General features: G+C 44.2%; 1 protein-coding gene and 1 pseudogene across 3 annotated transcripts; both read right to left on the bottom strand.

Moving 5' to 3' along the window:
* Positions 1 to 1,908: 1,908 nt before the first annotated feature.
* On the bottom strand, positions 1,909 to 2,325 carry LOC136459016 (uncharacterized; annotated as a pseudogene).
* A 6,940-nt stretch (positions 2,326 to 9,265) lies between these two features.
* On the bottom strand, positions 9,266 to 17,422 carry LOC136456566 (tobamovirus multiplication protein 1-like). Of its 3 annotated transcripts, XM_066456469.1 has the most exons (13): positions 17,118 to 17,422; positions 16,023 to 16,073; positions 14,771 to 14,804; positions 13,797 to 13,883; positions 13,615 to 13,666; positions 12,897 to 13,071; positions 12,619 to 12,714; positions 11,770 to 11,830; positions 11,353 to 11,417; positions 10,869 to 10,943; positions 10,699 to 10,774; positions 9,884 to 10,047; positions 9,266 to 9,776 (listed from the first exon to the last, which is right to left on the bottom strand). In XM_066456469.1, the coding sequence occupies exons 1-13, from the start codon at positions 17,244 to 17,246 to the stop codon at positions 9,753 to 9,755; spliced, it is 1,089 nt and encodes a 362-aa protein (XP_066312566.1). In that variant the 5' UTR covers positions 17,247 to 17,422; the 3' UTR covers positions 9,266 to 9,752. The 3 variants fall into 3 exon arrangements, with proteins under 3 accessions (XP_066312566.1, XP_066312568.1, XP_066312569.1); XM_066456471.1 differs by lacking the exon at positions 12,619 to 12,714; XM_066456472.1 differs by lacking the exon at positions 14,771 to 14,804 and having other exon boundaries at positions 17,118 to 17,259.
* Between the last annotated feature and the right edge of the window lie 262 nt (positions 17,423 to 17,684).

Below are 17,684 nucleotides of genomic sequence, written 5' to 3'. Positions count from 1 at the left end.
ATACCAATATATTTTAATTTTTTTCAAAAAAAATCATACCCCGAAGATTTTTTTTTTTTAAAAAAAAGGATCTTCATTCATCCATACCCAGTGGTCATGGTGTTGGTGAGCTTCAGGTCAGCACATGCTCTCTTTGATGTTAAGCTGTCAGTGAGGGAGCTGCTTGCCGCTGGGACTACGCCATTTACCGCCGCCCGGTGACCGTGCTACAGCCTTGTGCCGCTGGACCTGGATTTATATGTGCGTTCGTTTCGTTCTCGTCCTTGCAACAACCATGACTCCATGAGGGGGAGGGTTGCGTCACCTTGCTGCGTTGCGGTGCTTTTACTAATCGAATTTGGTATAGCTTGACTTGTTTTCGACTCAGGACATAAATGCCGTTTTCCCCTCTACTAACTCGCGTATGTACTCCGCCGTTCCCTTTCTCTGCGAAGCTGAAGCTGCTGGTCACTGTCTTCAGTTCTTCACTCTTCAGAGTTGAGAGACTAATCAAGTAATCATTGCATTTTGATGTTACGTTACCATGGCCCATGGGTCAAGTGAATCAAAAGTTTGCAGCGATCATCGCAGGCTGCAGAGTGCTTTGGATCCAGCCTCGGCGCGCGTGCCGGCCGGTAGTTGCACCTGAAAATTCCCTCTGAAGCGACGGAAAATCTGCGGAGAGGCCAGCCCTGACGAGAAGGAAGCTTCTGCCTTTTGCGGCGGGAGAGGGCAACCGCCGCCCAACTGGGGAGGCCTCAAATCGCTCAGCTTTGCCTCGCTTTTGGTATGGAGCCCAGTCTTTAGCGGCTGAAGCTTGTGTAGCACCTATCCACCTGCATATTACCAAATGGCCTTGCTCTTGCAGGAAGAAACCGCCGTGTAGTGTGTAGGGGCAAAGCCAATGAGGAGCTAGCGACAACGAATCAAGGAAGAACCCTATATACAAGACAACAAACAAAGAGCTTCCATCGGCATTCCATGGCTGTTAGGAACACAAGGATCGCAGGAAAAAAATTGTGTAGACAATGTAATGATGAATTGTGACGATATTCATCAAGCAAAAAGAAAGAAAGAAAGTCTAGCGTTCCACTTCCAACACGCCCTGATTTGCCGGGAAGCATTTCACTGAATCTGAGAAATGTTGCCGGTACTTAACCAGGCAGGCACATTGAAAGAAAATAAATTTAATATGGCCCTACCTAAGATCAAGACCAATAAATTCCGTCCACTTTTGCCTTTTGTCCTGTATTGCATGGTCCTTCCATGAGTAGTTTGATCTGCACCACCCATTGGTCGTTTCCTTTTCTTTAAAAAGATCTTCTTTCTTTGGCAAGTTAGCGCTGACGATTAGTAACTGCCAACCGATCAATCAAACAATAATATCCAGATGAGTTAACAGACCACTATCCTCGCGTTTCAGATTAGGCAGAAAAGATATATAGTGCCTGCATAATTGTTTCTCTGCCGTAATCTTGAATTCAGAAATCAAGGACGTTTGAAAGATTGGGCAGAAAATGGCTCCGATCCCTGCAATACCTGAATTCTGATTGAAATTTCTTACCAATGCTAGCTGCAATGCAAGAGATGAGATTCAGTCATTCAGGGATGGTACATTGCCCTATGTGCATTTGGCAAAACTCGAGGCATTTACATATTTACCACTATTACGGATAGCATCTTACACTATGTCACTGACACATAAGTCACTGACATGGTATTTTTTATACCACTCACGTCGTAATGATGGTAAATATGTAAATATTCCACAACACAACACCAATATCACCATCACCTGCAGGGAGGCTCTAGAAAGAGAAGGAAATAAAAGCTTGGAGAAAAACAATTAGAGAGAAACAAAAAAAGAAGATCGGAAGGGGATCGACGAGGGGGAGAGAAGAACATCGATCGGGTCAATTGCCGCTCGGCTTATCCGCCGCATTGGCGGCGGCGACGGGGGCGGCGAGCGCGGGGCTGCGCCCGTCGTCGAAGTTCTTGGCGTAGCTGGCAGCGTCGTAGCCGAACGTGATGGGCCTGCCCGTGGCCGCCGTCGGGGAGCTGCAGATGCACCTGGTCTCCTGCGCCAGCCGCCTGAGCAGCTTCCGCCACGCGCGTTGCCCGCACCACCCGACGTCGCGCGATAGGACGTGCTGGGCGCGGCGGACCACGGCGGCCGCGCCGCGGTGCTTGTCTGAACGCGGATACGGGGCAACAACGGAGGAAGGGGACGAGGAGGAGGCCATGCAGCCGGGCAGGTTGACGGAGTGGGGTGGCGCGGACAGGTCAGTGGTGCTCACGCCCATGGCTTGCTGCAGTGCCGCGAGGGAGACAGGGACAGGGGGAGTGTGGTTGCATAGACCGGCGGTTATATGGAATGTTTGGGATCTAGAATTATGGATTATGTATAATAATACTATCAAGCCGAGGAAATAGTAGATGTTTATGTGAGCTATAGGAGGCCACGTGGAAGAGTAAATGGTGGTTGTGTTGTGGTGGTTACAATACTTGCATAGGTGCATGCAAAGGGGAAGGCGTGGTTCACACTTTGAGATGAGAAAATAGGGGGTCTGCGAGCATGGGATCGAGAAATACAGGGTCCCTTTCGTCGCCCTCTCTCTCTTGGGTCTATTTGATCCCCTTCTCTAAAAAAAAAATTAAAGCACTTCTCAGTTTTTGTAAGGTGGGCTAAACTTTAGAGCCAAATTAAAACTACATGTTTGGAGACTTTAGCCACTAGCTTAGAGGTCTAAATTTTAGATGAGTGGATCCAAACATATCCTTAGATGTATAGTTGACCGGAGAAAGCCCTGCTCGTAGACACTAGGTCGTGGCAGGGTCTGTCGCGCCACCGATCTTGACGCGGCAGTGACGCGCCATAGCCCACGGCGCGGCAGGAGCAGATAAATAACGCCCGCGAGACGCCCTCCCTCCCTCCTGACCGCGAGCCGCCCGACCTCCCTGCCCGCAGCGCCGTCGCCGCTGCGCCCGCAGCGCCTCAGCGCCGCCCGCCGCGCCTGCACGCCAACCGTCGCGTCTGCCGCGCCACGCACGTCGGCGTGACACGGACGCCCTCACTCCAGTTCAACCCTCGCTGAGGTGAAATTTGGTGCATATTTCTTCATAATCAAAACCCTCGTACCTTCACTACCCCTTTATATTAATCGTTAGCCATTAGATCGAGAGATTCTTTTAAAATATACTTTAGCCGTTAATTTATCTTACATTGTATTATTATTAATATACTTTAATTGTTAATTTTCTTACAATATATTATTAATTATAGCGAAAATAAATGTCTAATTAAAAGGCACGTGGAATATAAATCTATTTATGTGTTTTTTGTGTACTAGACATACATATATATATAGCGACAAATTTGATTGGTTGAGTTTTTATGATTTAAATTGTTATATGCTTGTTTTCTTACATGGAAATATTAATCCAAATGATCATTTTACTTAAACATATATTGAAAGCAATATAACCTCTAAAATCATGCACAACATCGTCGATATCGTACTGCTATGAGTCCATCATAGCATTGTGCGAAAAAAGTAGACAGCTTGTATTTTTAGACATATTAGTATAGAGTATAAGACTGAGTATGACACACATGATAGTTCTCAATCAATTCATTTTATACTGGGCTACTCATCCCTAAGTTAAAATTATAATGAGCTGCTCTAGCAGATAAAGACAAGCTATTGTAATAATTTAATAAGAAACACCGGTGGACAGCAGGTCCTCATATAGAAGTTGCTTCTTTTCCTAGTGAAGTTATTTAATATGTCTGTTAATGTTACTTTAAATATATACATGTGTTTTTATATTGTGTTCGTATTGCATAACAAGTAGTTCGAATTTTGTAATGCTACATAATATTAATTTAAATATTGTTAATTTGAATACTCTAACCATTTGTTTATCAATTTGTAACAGGATGGTCCCTCACATACATCACCCGTTGTACCTTCTTCTTGAGGTGGAGTACGACGACCAGCACCGAGCACACATCTTGAGTGACACCGATGCACAGGTGGTCTTGCCTCCTTTGCCGCACGCACACCAGGGCGCGCCAGTGGGACGAGCGTTACGCGTTGTACATGCGGCGTGCCGGCTTGCTCGAGCTTGTCCGTGTTGTCAACTACGGTCTTCCATCCCTAGACCCAGCACTACTTACTATAGTTGTAGACAGGTGCGAGTGCCTTCTTTGTACGTAAATATTTTTATAATAAATTTGAGGCAACTAACAGTCGTTCTATTCTTATAACAGGTGGAGGCCTGAGACCCACACGTTCCACCTACCTTGCGACGAGATGACCTTGACCATGCAGGACGTGAAGGCTATCTTTGGTCTTCGGTTGGGGAGAATTCCAGTGACAGGTATAGTTGACAACGATCACTAGAGGGAGCTGGTGGCTCAGTTCACTGGCTTTGTTCCACCGAACGACGAGGTTTTCAAGAAAAATAAGTGAGCAATTTAAGCCTATTTAATACTTGTATTGTTTTCCTGCAGCCATCAGGTCTCATTTTATTTGGTGAATTTCAGGAAAAGTTTCGGTGTTTCGTCGTTCTAGATCACAGAGCGCTTTGATTACTTGAAACCACAGGATGATGAGGCTCAAATCGACAGGTTCGCTAGAGTGTGGCTTTGGCACTTCTTTGGTGCTTTCCTCTTTCCAGACGCCTCAGGCAACACCATCAGCTAGATCTTCCTTGACATACTACGTCAGCCGTGGGAGAACATAGCGGCTTACAGCTGGGGCAGCGCAGTTCTGGCATGGACGTATCGACAGCTATGCATTGCCTGCCGTCGTACCTCAGGGTATGCGAACCTTGGGGGTTGCTCCTACCTACTCCAGATTTGGTGTTGGGAACGTTGACCCATTGAGAGGCCCCTTAATACAAGTTTACCGGTAAGTATTTCGATTCACTATATTCTTCGAGGCAATTACATATGATGAAATTATTAATGGCTAACTCATTATCGTGTTCAATGCAGCAATGGAACGGACAGGATACACTCCATATAGCTCTGTATACCTAGACGGAAGCAGAGTTAGTTAGAGGGAATGCGAGGCGCAAGTACAGGGAGTACACGGACGGTCTCGACATCCTAACACAGCACCATGTTACGCTCTCTTTACTATCATACATGTGTCTTGTTCGATATACACTATATCACAACCTAACTCAATTACGAAATGTTCAGGTGCATTGGTGTCCATGGGATGCTCCAGAGCTCGAGTACTATCTCAGTCCTGTCACTAGGGATGAGTCAGACGAGTATCGCTGCAATGTCCATCTTATTTTCTTCCACGTGGTCGAGATTCACTTGCCCATCAGGGTTTGCAGGCGGTTTGAAAGAATGACAGCTACCCACCACCGCTTTACTTCACCAACCAAGAATTGCACGGGTGCGTTATCGATTAATAACAAAGCTATAATTCAGAGGTGTGTGTGGTACAACTAACATCATTTTGTTGCGGGTATGACCGCAGGAAGAGGTATAAGACTAAGGATTGGCGCGTGACACACAATGCGTACATCCACTTGTGGCAGAACAGGGAACGACAGTTGGTCCATACGGGTCCCCCACACGACCAACACACATTCGACGAGTACCTGCGGTGGCTTCATAGGTCTACGAGGACACATATCAAGCCCCCGTACATTGAGGAGGCGATTAACGAGAGGACTCAGAGGAAGATATGATCGAAGATGTGTACGACGTTGCCACTAGGGAGGACACACAGCTATAGAGAGACCCGCTTCAAAGATACGTGGTAAGATACTCGAATGGTACAATTTGTTATTTATTTGGTATTAAGTATGTGTACTAAAACTGTCCAACCGCGTTTCTGCACCCAGGCGACACAATTGTCAAGGATGTCCAACGAAGCAGCGTTTCGGCTTCACGAGTCTAGAGGGTAGGGGCCAGGTGTTCTCAAGGCTTTTGTGGAGGTAAACATAAACTTGTCCGTTCTGAAAATGTTTCTTTAGTGTATATGCGTTTGGGAAATGCACTAACTTTAACGTCTATTTATGCAGAAGGTGAAGCGGAGCTGCAGGAAGCTAGCTCAGAAGCTGAGCTGCATGGACACTCCTTGGGTGGAACCAGCAGTCCCGGCTCGATCGGGTGGCACGTCTTCTAGTTCTTTGAGGACATCAGTCGGCTCTTCTCAGCCGGTGACAGGTGCCACTTCCGCAGTGCGTACACCACAACATCATAGCGCTGGGAAGGACCCTACAAACGAGGACGACGACGATGACCCCCCGGGCTTCCGCGGACAGCACGACTAGTGGGACGATTGGCCGCAGGACGAGATCGATATGTCTCAGCTAGATGGTGCCCCGCTTGGTACCCAAAGAGCCTCACAGGTAGTAACAAATGTAGTTTCTTTAAATACGTAGGCTCCATGAACTAACGATCATAAAGATTATAAGTAATCATGCATATCATATACTTGCAGGGTACGAGTCGTACGCACCGACAACGCGACCACACCGACTTGGCTACACTCCCAATGTGTTGCCAACAAATTCGAAGAGACAGAGGCGTCCGAGGGATCCTTACACTTCTGGGTCTTAGTTTGTTAGGTCGAAGGAATATTGTCGTCCGAAACTTGCAGGCTTAGTTGGTTATGTCATGTCAAACTTATGTCGAACCAATAAAAATATTATGTGGCAGCTTGTCAACTTGCGCACAGACTTTATTTATTTGCTTCATATTCGTTTCAATGCATCGCGACAGCACTGCCGGCGAGATTAACTAGCAACTAGTTCGAGAACCGGCAGTCCTGACTTATCTCGCCGCCGGTGGCCGGCGTCTTGACCCCGATCCTCCCGAGCTTGGTCATCGCCGCCACGAAATCGTCGAAGAAGGCATCCTGGTTGGACGCGCAGTAGTCGACCGTGCTGCGCGACCTCATGTCGGACTAGCCTAGAGCACCTGCTCGGAGCCCACCGGCGAGGGGTCGAGGAAGGCGAAGGCGTTGGGGTCAGAGCTACAAGTGCCGTTCAGCTACGACGCGAAGCTGGGGTCCATGGTCGCGTCGCTATCGATCCTCACCGATAGCAGCCGATCTTCTGCCTGCGTCCAAGTCCTGCCGCACCGTGGGCTATGGCGCGTCGCTGCTGCGCCAAGATCGGTGGCGCGGCAGACCCTGCCACGTCACCGATCAACGCTTTGGTCGTCGCCACGTCAGCCTCCCGCCGTGCCACCATGCATGACGCGGCACAGGCGTTTCGCTGCGCCATGGCAATAGGCGCGGCAAAAAGTGTTAGTTTTGAAAAAAAAACAGTGTTAAATTTAAAATTAGTTTATAAAAAGTGTTAAAAATATAAAAAATCACCACGGCACGCTTGAACAGTGGCATACTTGAACAGTCAAGCATGTGACATTGTCCCCGGTGGCATGATAGACCTAGGCGTACCCTACGATGGTGTGCCCGAGTGGTCGCGGTCGGCGACATTGCCAGTGGCGGCGTGACTGGCTCATCGGATGAGCCCAGCGGCGTCAATGCCCAAGTGGTTATGGCTGACGACATTGCTGGCATTGAAATGATTGACTCAGGTGAACCTAACAACGGTGTGCCCCGAGTGGTCGTGGTTGGTGCTGTTGCCAGTGGCGACATGCTTGAGTGGTCCAGCCAGGGACGATGGCGGCGATGTCGTGACTGACTGTAGTTATCGAAGTAGTATAGGATAAAATGTGAGGACAAAAAGATTAGTGGGCACTTATGCGGTATTCTGAATAAGATAAAATATACAAAGGCATATTTCCCTTTGTGAGATTGTTATGCACTTTGCCTACTAGACCACAGCCCCATGCCTAAGGAGCTAACATTAGGCTATGACCAGTGTAGCGTTGGGTTCATAGCATAACCCATTGTCGCGAGCAAAACTTATTACGCAAAACATGTGTCACAAAAGTAGGTAAATCATATTTTAAGTTTATTGTTTTCTCTTATTGATGATCGTTTTTTCCGTTGTGAGTTGTTCATTGTGTGGCATACGTTGTCGACTAGACCATAGTCTTGAAACCTAAGGGTTGGCCCGTAGAGTTTTGGTGTAAGCCGTCGTCGTGAACAAGCTTCACGCTTAGAACATATGTCATGGGGTACTTAAATCATAGAGGGAAAACCAACAAAGCACCAGAGTGCACCTGTTAGGTGTAGCCAACTTAACTGCTAAGGCGGTGCCAACTTAGTAGAAAGTTAGAGAATTATATACATGAAAAATCATTTCTACTCCCATGTGTATGTGTGTGTATACATAAAACAGTTATGGAAGTGACTTATCTGATATAATGAGATGCTTGGCGACATTGTAAGTGGCAATGTACCCTAGTGATTGTCGAGAGACACCGAGTGACACCACAGTACAACGAGGGACGTTGTGGGAACATCAAGTGTCGCCATAAACCATGACAGGATGCCGAGTGCTATGGCAAGCTACGGAGCACCACCGCGGGATGTCAATAGCGACGGTGTGGCCAAGTGATTGTCAAGAGGCACTGACACTACAATTTAGCCAGGAACGTTGTGGGAACATCGTGTGTCGCCATAGACCACGGAAGGGCACCTGAGTGCCACAGTGAGCTAGAGAGCACCAACACGGGATGTTGAGAGCGACATGTGCCCGTGATTGTCGAGAGGCACTAAGTGACACCACAATATAGCCGTATTGCAATTTGGCTTATGCTAATACTTATGCTAATTTGCTGTGAGAAAAAATTCATTCGCTAAAAAGTCCATATAAAGTGTGCTGCACAAGAGAGCCTGTCGGAACACCAAGTGTCGCATGGACCACGGCAGTACACCAAGAGCTACGACCAGCTGCGGAACACCACTGCGCCGAGTGACGCCACACGACACCAAGTCAATGTCGCGGGACAGCAAGTCACGGGACGCTGAATGCTGTAGGACAGCAAGAGACGCTGTGAACATCGAGTCACGCGGCGGGTTCAAAGGGAGTACTAAATAATTTCTGTACTCCCTATATTCAAAATTATAATACATTTTTGTTTTTTAGATTTTTTTTACTATACATCTAGACACAGTATATATCTAAAGACATAGAAAAAACCATGAATCTAAAAGAGCCAAAACGCCTTATAATTTGAAATGGATGATCCAAATATGAACTGCTAAATAGCTTCCCATCGTATGTAACAATACTGATCTACGTATTCTCAATGTGAAGGGGATCTCTTCTGACTGCTGAGGAGTGAAGGAAGTAAAAATACATAACACAAAGCAGCAGGATTCGCCCATTTTACAGCTAGTCAGAGTATGTTACAATTTTCATTATAAAAAAAGGAGTATGTTACAATTTCTCAGTGACTCATAGTGTCTGCAGGTAATTAAGATCTGTTGAACACACGGCCCTTCTATGGTGAATTAGATGAAGCACTAAATAAAACAAGGTACATGTAACCAAAGGGAAGAGTATGGTAAATCTAAAAGGGGGCACTAACTGCCAAAGCTATTTACATTTGTTAATTCTTCAAACATTACCCCAACCTCAGTTCTAATGCATCAGCTCATAACGTGCACCTTTGGCCGAGAGCTTACAAGTATGGTACAGCCACAACTAATTCCGTCACCTATCCAATGTTGCCTTCAAGTAGGAATTACAGATACATCTTGTACCCAACAGTTATCACAATGCCAGCAGACGCCAGTGCGACCCAGACGTGTTGGTAAGTCCCAGGCTCCCAGCACACTAAGCAGAATAAAAAGTATCACTGTCGATGGTTTGTCTTCAGGTTAAATTGGGCTTGACTTGAGGGCCTACATAGAGAGATTTTTATATATCTAGCAGATCCTGATGCAGTGCCATCAGTGCTTGAGGAGCATATTCAGCCCTAGAATTGATAAGTTCACTTGAGCTGGTGTACCTTGTTTGAGGATGTGACAGCTGTCCTCCACTGTGGATCCTGCGTAGTTGATGGTCTTTCCCTGAACAAAGTAACCACCCTCGATTCTGTGGGCCTTTCAACTACCTGCCGATGAGGCATCTCTCTCATGATCCATAGCACAAATCCTGATGGCACTGACGAGCCTACAATCAATATACACCAATGATCCAGTAAATCAGCACAATTAGAACAGAGAAAACTCAAGAGGTAGTCTAGTCTAGATCTTTAATGTGCACTTGTGTTAAACTCATCTGTGAGGAATAAGCAGGTAAAGAAGCTAACATACACCATGGTTTCTACTTTCTACTTTTCATTTAAAAGCATTCTTCATTGCACTTCGACATGCGCAGCGCAAGTGCACCGAGTACAAATTTTCTAGATCTATTCACAACAATAATTTGCACCTAGAGACCAAGCAGCATGTCATTTGCTTCGTAAAACTACAGCCTGGCAATAAGCTGCAAAGACATGGACAGAGATTCACATAAACCCAGACACACAAAGGAAAGTGAATTGTAATGTCCTTACAGAAAACTAGTGCCAACACCAAATCACATGAATGCTTGCAGGTGGTACTGTGGGAATATGGATGCAAGGAAAAAAAGGCACACACCATCTGGTCTAGAAGCATATGCACATACGCCTGATGGCAAAATGCATAGAAAACAACGCTTAATACCAAAAACACCCACTTTTGAGTATAAATGGCAATGGAAACACAAATTGCATTAGTAAAAGACTGTAGATGAGACAACAGGTGTGCTATTTCTAGGCATAAAGGAAAATAAAGATACCTATGAAGTAATATATAAACAAAATAACAGCATTGTTGATGATGTCCACATCTGTCGAGTACCAATACAAAAGCACCTGCAACAAAAAATATGGAAAATTGTAAGTCACTTAAAAATGGACTAAGAACTCATGGATTTACATTGATTATATTGTAAAAAAATGAACTTACTGGAACATTGGTCACAAGTGCAAGTATAGCAGAAGACGAGAAACAAATCAGTGAGACAGCAGCTAAACTGGCAACCTGTACGAAAGGATTGTCAATTTGAATAGAGTAGCATGAGCATTCATGTTTTCATAATATTATATCTGTACGTTTTTCATGAGCTCCTGCCAATAAATAGCAAAGACGCTTCAACACATATATGTTTTTTTCTTCAAGGGAAATCAATCGGCATAATGCTTTCCCCGTTGCAGAGATCATACAGAATAGAATTCCTTCAGCAATGCATGCTTTTTAAGTTATAACTATTCACGAAAGACTGATTGAAATCTAGGTTCAAATATTCACAAGAAAATTCTAAGTTTAAACATTTTTAAACAATACTCATATGTCAAAAATGAGACCCAAAGGAACAAAATGCTGTATTTTTATCTAAATTCAAAAGTACAAAATGCAAGCCACAATAAGAATGGTTCTGGGCCAGATATACCTTCCACTTCTCAGTGGATACAGTTTCAGAACGAACTTTGCTCATCTTCGAGAATAACACTGCACCTACATGACCATAGGACCAAAAAGAAAATCTGAGCAAAATAAAAGCTATAATACTGAAGCTTCACTCTCAAATTAATGATGTGCATGAGTGCAATGCAACTGTGGCTAGTGGTGGATGAATGGAAGATAATTTCGTAATTTTGTCAAGGAATAAGATAGAAACAAACAAGCATTTGCAACTAGAGTAAAACTTAAATCTACTAGGCTAACACACATGAATAAGTGGAATGCAACTTCCGTTCACAACAAGGGAGTGCATACAATTAGAAGGTGTATAATATTTAAAATTCCCGACTAATATATAGGACATAATAATGGCATACCATACACATCAACAATATTGAATGCTTACCGTAACATGCCAGAGCACCACCAAGAACAATAACTACTACTGAAAATACATCCAAATAAACCTGCAAAATAAAATGTTGGTTGACATCTGTATCTGTAAAGCAATAAATTTGCAAACGAAAAAGTTAATGAAAAATCATTACTTGAATTCGTGACAATTGTAAAGTTATAAACAAGCGCATAGCAAAAATGTGTGTATACTTGACAAAGATAAGATACACAAGTCAACATTCATTTCCCAGAAAATATAGAGGACAGTGTTGAATAGAGATCCCATAGTTATAGGCTTATAGCATGAATGCATGATAAATATTACAAAGAACATTTAGGCATTCTCAGTTTTATTCTGAAGAATATCTCATTATTGCCTGCATTCCCCAGAAGCGCGTAGGTTTATTAATGCATTAGTTTGAAAAGAAAATTGAAATTTTGCTCTGTGCCTTCTTAATTTAATAAAATGCCATCCAGAAGTCCAAAGAAATTTGGCCGAAAATGTCATGATACAACGTGCAGACAACAGCATAAAGGTGCAGTTTGGGCTCTACAATAGATATTTCCCAATGAAGTAATGATACAGAAAAGTTTCAAAATTCTTCTGAGATGCATACGCTAACAATTCTTGAGTTGACTAAAAAGCAGAAAATCAAGACGCAACATGAACAGAGGTGTGTGAATGCATGGGCAGATAGGCAATAGAACAAGAAATACTCCCTCTGTTCCAAATTACAAGACGTTTTGGCTTTTTAGATACGCAGCTTTTCTTTCTTCTATGCAGTACAACAATATGAACGTTGACTAAAGATATCTGATATAAACCCAGCACAATGTGATGTGGTTAAATTCTTTGTACCCTTTTCAGTAGAGAAGAATCAATAGGATTTTCTCCTCTGCCAACCCATATGAGGATTGCAAAGGCGAACATAACAACAAATGACAGTACAAGCATCTGCAGGGAAAAATGTATAGCTAAGAATTAGCTTTGGTAAATCTAGAAGCACCAAATGATTAAAGACGACAAAACAAAATTTTCTCCATGAAACTAAGGCATGCATAAATAAGTAGCGAACCAAGTAAAAGGTAGATCTGAGGTATGCAATCAGTAACTCATAATGATGGGGGGAAACTTGCCAAAATCACAATTTTTTGCCGGCTTCCAAGTTGTATTCCTGGGCAACACCTCTGACGGATATTAACAGGACGAATGCCAGGTTTCACTTTTGTTCTGTCTAGTAAAGCTTCATGGTGACTCTGACTCCTTCCGTCTTCTTCGTCTTCATCATTTGTCTGATGACACAGGTCAACCCTGTAAGATCATGATTTTGAGAAATATAAAGCTAACTAGCTAAATAAAAAGGCATTTACAAGTCAAGAGAAACCCCCAAAATTGATAGCCAACCCATCATAGCAAAGTTTTGACCATTGAGAGAAAGCAAGGAAAACCTAAAAGGGTCTGAGGCTCTGAGCTATATTATAAGCATAGCAGCCTCTGTTTCAAAGGTGTCGCCTAGGTGTCCAGGCGAACGCAGCACACCTTGGAGGTACACTGTTTTGTTTTGTTTTTCTTTCAGATGGTTCAGCTGGAAAGCACATAGGGCAAGCTTCAGCAATAAAAGATATTGACTAGACAGGGGCAACTAGGAGGGAACAGGGAAGCGAGGATTAAAGTGGTACATATTACAACAGTCCTACGCCTCCACCTTTCGAAGAGACACATCAAACATAGAGCATGCATGCACTGGGACCCCAAAGGTCATCTTTATGATTTGCACCTTCAATCTTAACAAAGCTACACGCATATCAATTAATCATGCATACTAGATACTAAAATAAATGTTCAGCAAATTACCAGAATGACAGTAGCAACAGGAAAGAAGCAAGAAGCAATATCTGTGGACTAGCTGCACAATAATGAGAAAGGATAATTCTTAGACATGATCAGGGAATAATGGACAAGAAAAGAACTTGTAACAGAAGAGAACAATGAAAGAACTACAGTAAATGTAAATCCATACTCTCTGGACAACATACCCATGAGAACAAATCCACATCCATGTACCCAGCAAATCCATCTCTGACAAGTAGCAATGATGGTAGACACGAAATACACTAGGAACACTATCACAGGAAAAAAGAAAATTACTTGAGTTAGTAGTGATGATGGTATACATGAAAATATGCCAGGAACACTGACATAAGATAAAAAGGGGGGAAGTGTTTGTATTTGTTCTGCTTCATTTCTAGATCTACTATGAGTACTTCATATTGAAAATTTGTTACTGAAAACGCTCTGTGGGAACTAGAAACTGTGACAACTCTACTCAAGGACACTCTGAGTGACTGCAAGTAGTAGGATGTCTAAAATAAACTGTGTTTGTCTAAGAAGTTAAAAGTCAGTTCAAATACAATTCAACGTTGATTGAGAGTCATCGATAATCAGGTTATTTTGCATGTACCACACCTACTTAAAGAAAGGTATAAAAAAGCTGCAAGATACATGAGAAAGGCAAAAAAAAAAAGTGGAAATTAGCATACATTCGATACTAGGTTCTACATAGCTATGTTCTTGTGCACATATTTCCTGAATGTTGTAGCAGTTACATTCCGTTAAAAAAAAGGGTACTTCTATTGTAACTTGATAGCCTAACCTAGTAATTGAATGGCATTAACCAAAACTTGAATAGTAATTAACCAAACAAAGACAATCACTAAATATGAGTACGCAGAAATTCCCAATGTACAACAAAAGGGCATACCCAGTGCAGAGAGCTCATGCTCTGTGCGGGGTCTGGGGAAGGGTGTTAGTGGCAAGCCTTACCCTCGCCTGTGCAATGCGAGGAGACCGCGACTCGAACCCGGGACCTTCTAGTCACAGGCGGTAAGACTCTACCGCTTGCACTAGGCCCGCCCTTCCCCCAGTGTACAACAAAGGCAAACAATAAAGAAACCTTAGGTACAAAAGATGAGAGAAACAAAAGAGTTTATCAGACTAATGTGTGTCTCACCTATGTTTGATAGGCCAATCATTAAATGGAATATCTGCAAGAGATTAGGCATATATCATTTAAGGATATGGCAGCCGAACTCATAGGTCAAAGGGAAACAAATGGCAAGAAATGATTTAGCATGATTTATATCATAATAATTTAACTACAACCCAAGTATTGATGTAAATATGCCATATTGCAAGGAACTTTTTGGTTGTGGCTTTCAAAGCAGACTTGAACTATACAATGTTACTGTCAGATGATAGCATAAAGCGATAATGCGATATTCACATCATTATACTTTAACTGTGACATGCTTATAGGTCAGCGTTGCTAAAAAAAAGGGCGTATCCAGTGCAGAGAGCTCCCGCTCTGTGCGGGGTCTGGGGAAGGGTGTCAGTGGCAAGTCTTACCCTCGCCTGTGCAATGCGAGGAGACCGCGATTCGAACCCAGGACCTTCCGGTCACAGGCGGTAAGACTCTACCGCTTGCACCAGGCCCGCCCTTTTGGTCAGCGTTACTAAACCTAAAATACCTTTTGGTTAACATTTCCAAAATTTAGTCTCCATAATGCAGAGAACAGTTGGACTTAAATGAAACTAAACCTCTTGCTATGGGATAAAAGAGGCTAATGGAAATTTGATTTCAAAGCTAATAACATCAAATGATTCACCTAAGCCACATCCAAAGTTCAAGGGACAAATAAGAACCTATCTGTGTTGATAGAGACATTATTCGGTACAACTGCAGCTTAAAACAGCATACCAGAAAGATGGGCAGATAGGGAAACAATGGGTATGTTTGGATCATTGGTGCAGGGGCGAAGGATAGATAAGACTAACTTGGGCCATGGCCACCCGTAGGTTCTTAAATTTTCTTATTGAAGATACAATAATCTAAGATTCATTCATCATTAGTGGCCCCCTAATTCATTGATGGCCCACCTTATGATGTTGTTCAAGCTCTGCATTGGCGCGTCTTGCCTAGCTAGGCCAGGTCAAACTAGCTCATATTGGAAAAGCCTCCAAAAGCAAGGATTCTTGTTTGGTTGCTTAGAGCTGCAGCATGCCAAAGCACAAGATCTTTCATATAACAACTCATTTGTAGACGATGGAGAACCAATTCGGTTCGCCTGGCTGAGCAAGCCGTTTCTTGCCGATGTAGGCTAGCTAGTCTTCAACCAATACCAAATGCATGTCTTTGCTAGGCAAGGCTAGGCTACACATTGCCTGAGATGCAAACACACCCAGCACTCAGAAACTTTGGATACCTTTTGCCGAGTCCATCCTTGTAGCTGGTTGTGCCTGTGAATCCTTGCTAGCTGCATGTTACAAACAAAGTGATCATCAATAACTTATTTGAGAGGAAGATATTAAATAAACAATTTAAGTTGATGTGCATGGCAACTGGTCAAAAATAGCAATCACTATACATGCATTGATACATAGAGTAATGCTGGGTACGGTGTGTGCAGAATGTGTGCAGAATAGTACACATTTCAACAGAAAAAAGCTCCCACATCCAGTAACACCAAAGCAAAACTCTGGTGGGCAAGTATCATGTCGGAATCTCTAGATGAACAAAACCTCTTACTGAAACAAGCAAAATTATCAGGAAACTAGCATAGATGCCACGTGCTCATCCAGTCATCCACTACTTATCCCAATCCACCATCCAACACATCCACATCATCAATGTTTTCAAGTCGTCCGATTAATCGCGATTACTCGTCCTAATCGGTTCCTAGTGTTCGATTAGGAGGTCCGACTTGATTAGCTCGACTAGAAAGCTGGTCGTCCGATTAGTCGACGAGAAATCGCGATTAGTCGTCCGACTAGGACAGGGACGACCAGTTTGGTTACTCTGTTTTTGGGCCTGTTTAACTGGGCGGACATGTGGGCTACTGGGCTTGCAGTTTGGCCTGTTCGGGCATGTTGCTAATTATGGTCTTCTTTGGTATTTTAGGCTTCCAGCAGCAAGCCAGCAAAGAAATGAAGTTTGGGACACGAATATGGACCTCTGGACATGGCAGAAAAGAGAAGAAAACAACTCCCACAAGTAAGTCACCAGCTAAACACTAATGTAGTCTTGATGCTTGCTTTATTGTGTATGCTATATAGTATATATAGGTATATATATATATAGTAGGTATATATGTCCTGATATATAGGACGACCAGGGGTCGACTAGGCTCGACTAATCAGCCTGGTCGACCACTAATCGCGATTAGTCTCCTGGTCGGTTCTATGGCGACTAGGTTCTACGGGACGACTTGAAAACATTGCACATCATTCCTCTACTTCGTAGCTCCGCCATTAATTTCAAGGGGAACGAAAACACGTGGCATCAGATCGAATCAACCCACCTGCACGAAGGCCGCGGTCGCAATGGCACCGTCCAGGACAGCCAGCGCGCCCTCAGCCGCTACAATCGGCAGGGGCAGGCAGCCCCCGCCATCCCCGGCGGCGGCAGGGAAGGGCCCGTAGCGGCCCATGCCGGCGGGCGGGCGAGGGGCAGCAGCGAGGAGGAGGATTAGGGGCCGGACAGGCGTCGCATCTCGTGGCCAGTCGGGAGGCCCGGAGAGGTAGGGTTTGATGCAGCCTCCGGGCGGGAGCGGAAGCGGAGGCCGTAGGAGAGGACGGGGACGGGGGCGGGGGCGGGGGCGGAGCCGCGGAGGCCGAGGCTGGGAATTGACTATTAGAGACGGGAGACTGGGCATTTGGGCAGACAACACCTGTTGGATTGGAAACTATTGGAAAGAGCGAGACCACGGCTCGATCTGGTGGGGACTGTACACGGGCTCGCAATACCGTCACGCCAGCAAGCATGGAGCTGTCACTCCTCGTACTCATGTTTTATGTGCCGCACCGCATCAATCTCTCTCTTATCTCTCGACTATGGTTTTTTTATTAAACCTCTCGTCTAGTAAAGT

This window comes from Miscanthus floridulus, chromosome 6, assembly GCF_019320115.1.
Source record: "Miscanthus floridulus cultivar M001 chromosome 6, ASM1932011v1, whole genome shotgun sequence".
In the NCBI taxonomy this organism is placed as follows: Eukaryota; Viridiplantae; Streptophyta; class Magnoliopsida; order Poales; family Poaceae; genus Miscanthus; species Miscanthus floridulus.
This window is presented reverse-complemented; position numbering and strand designations above follow the sequence as displayed.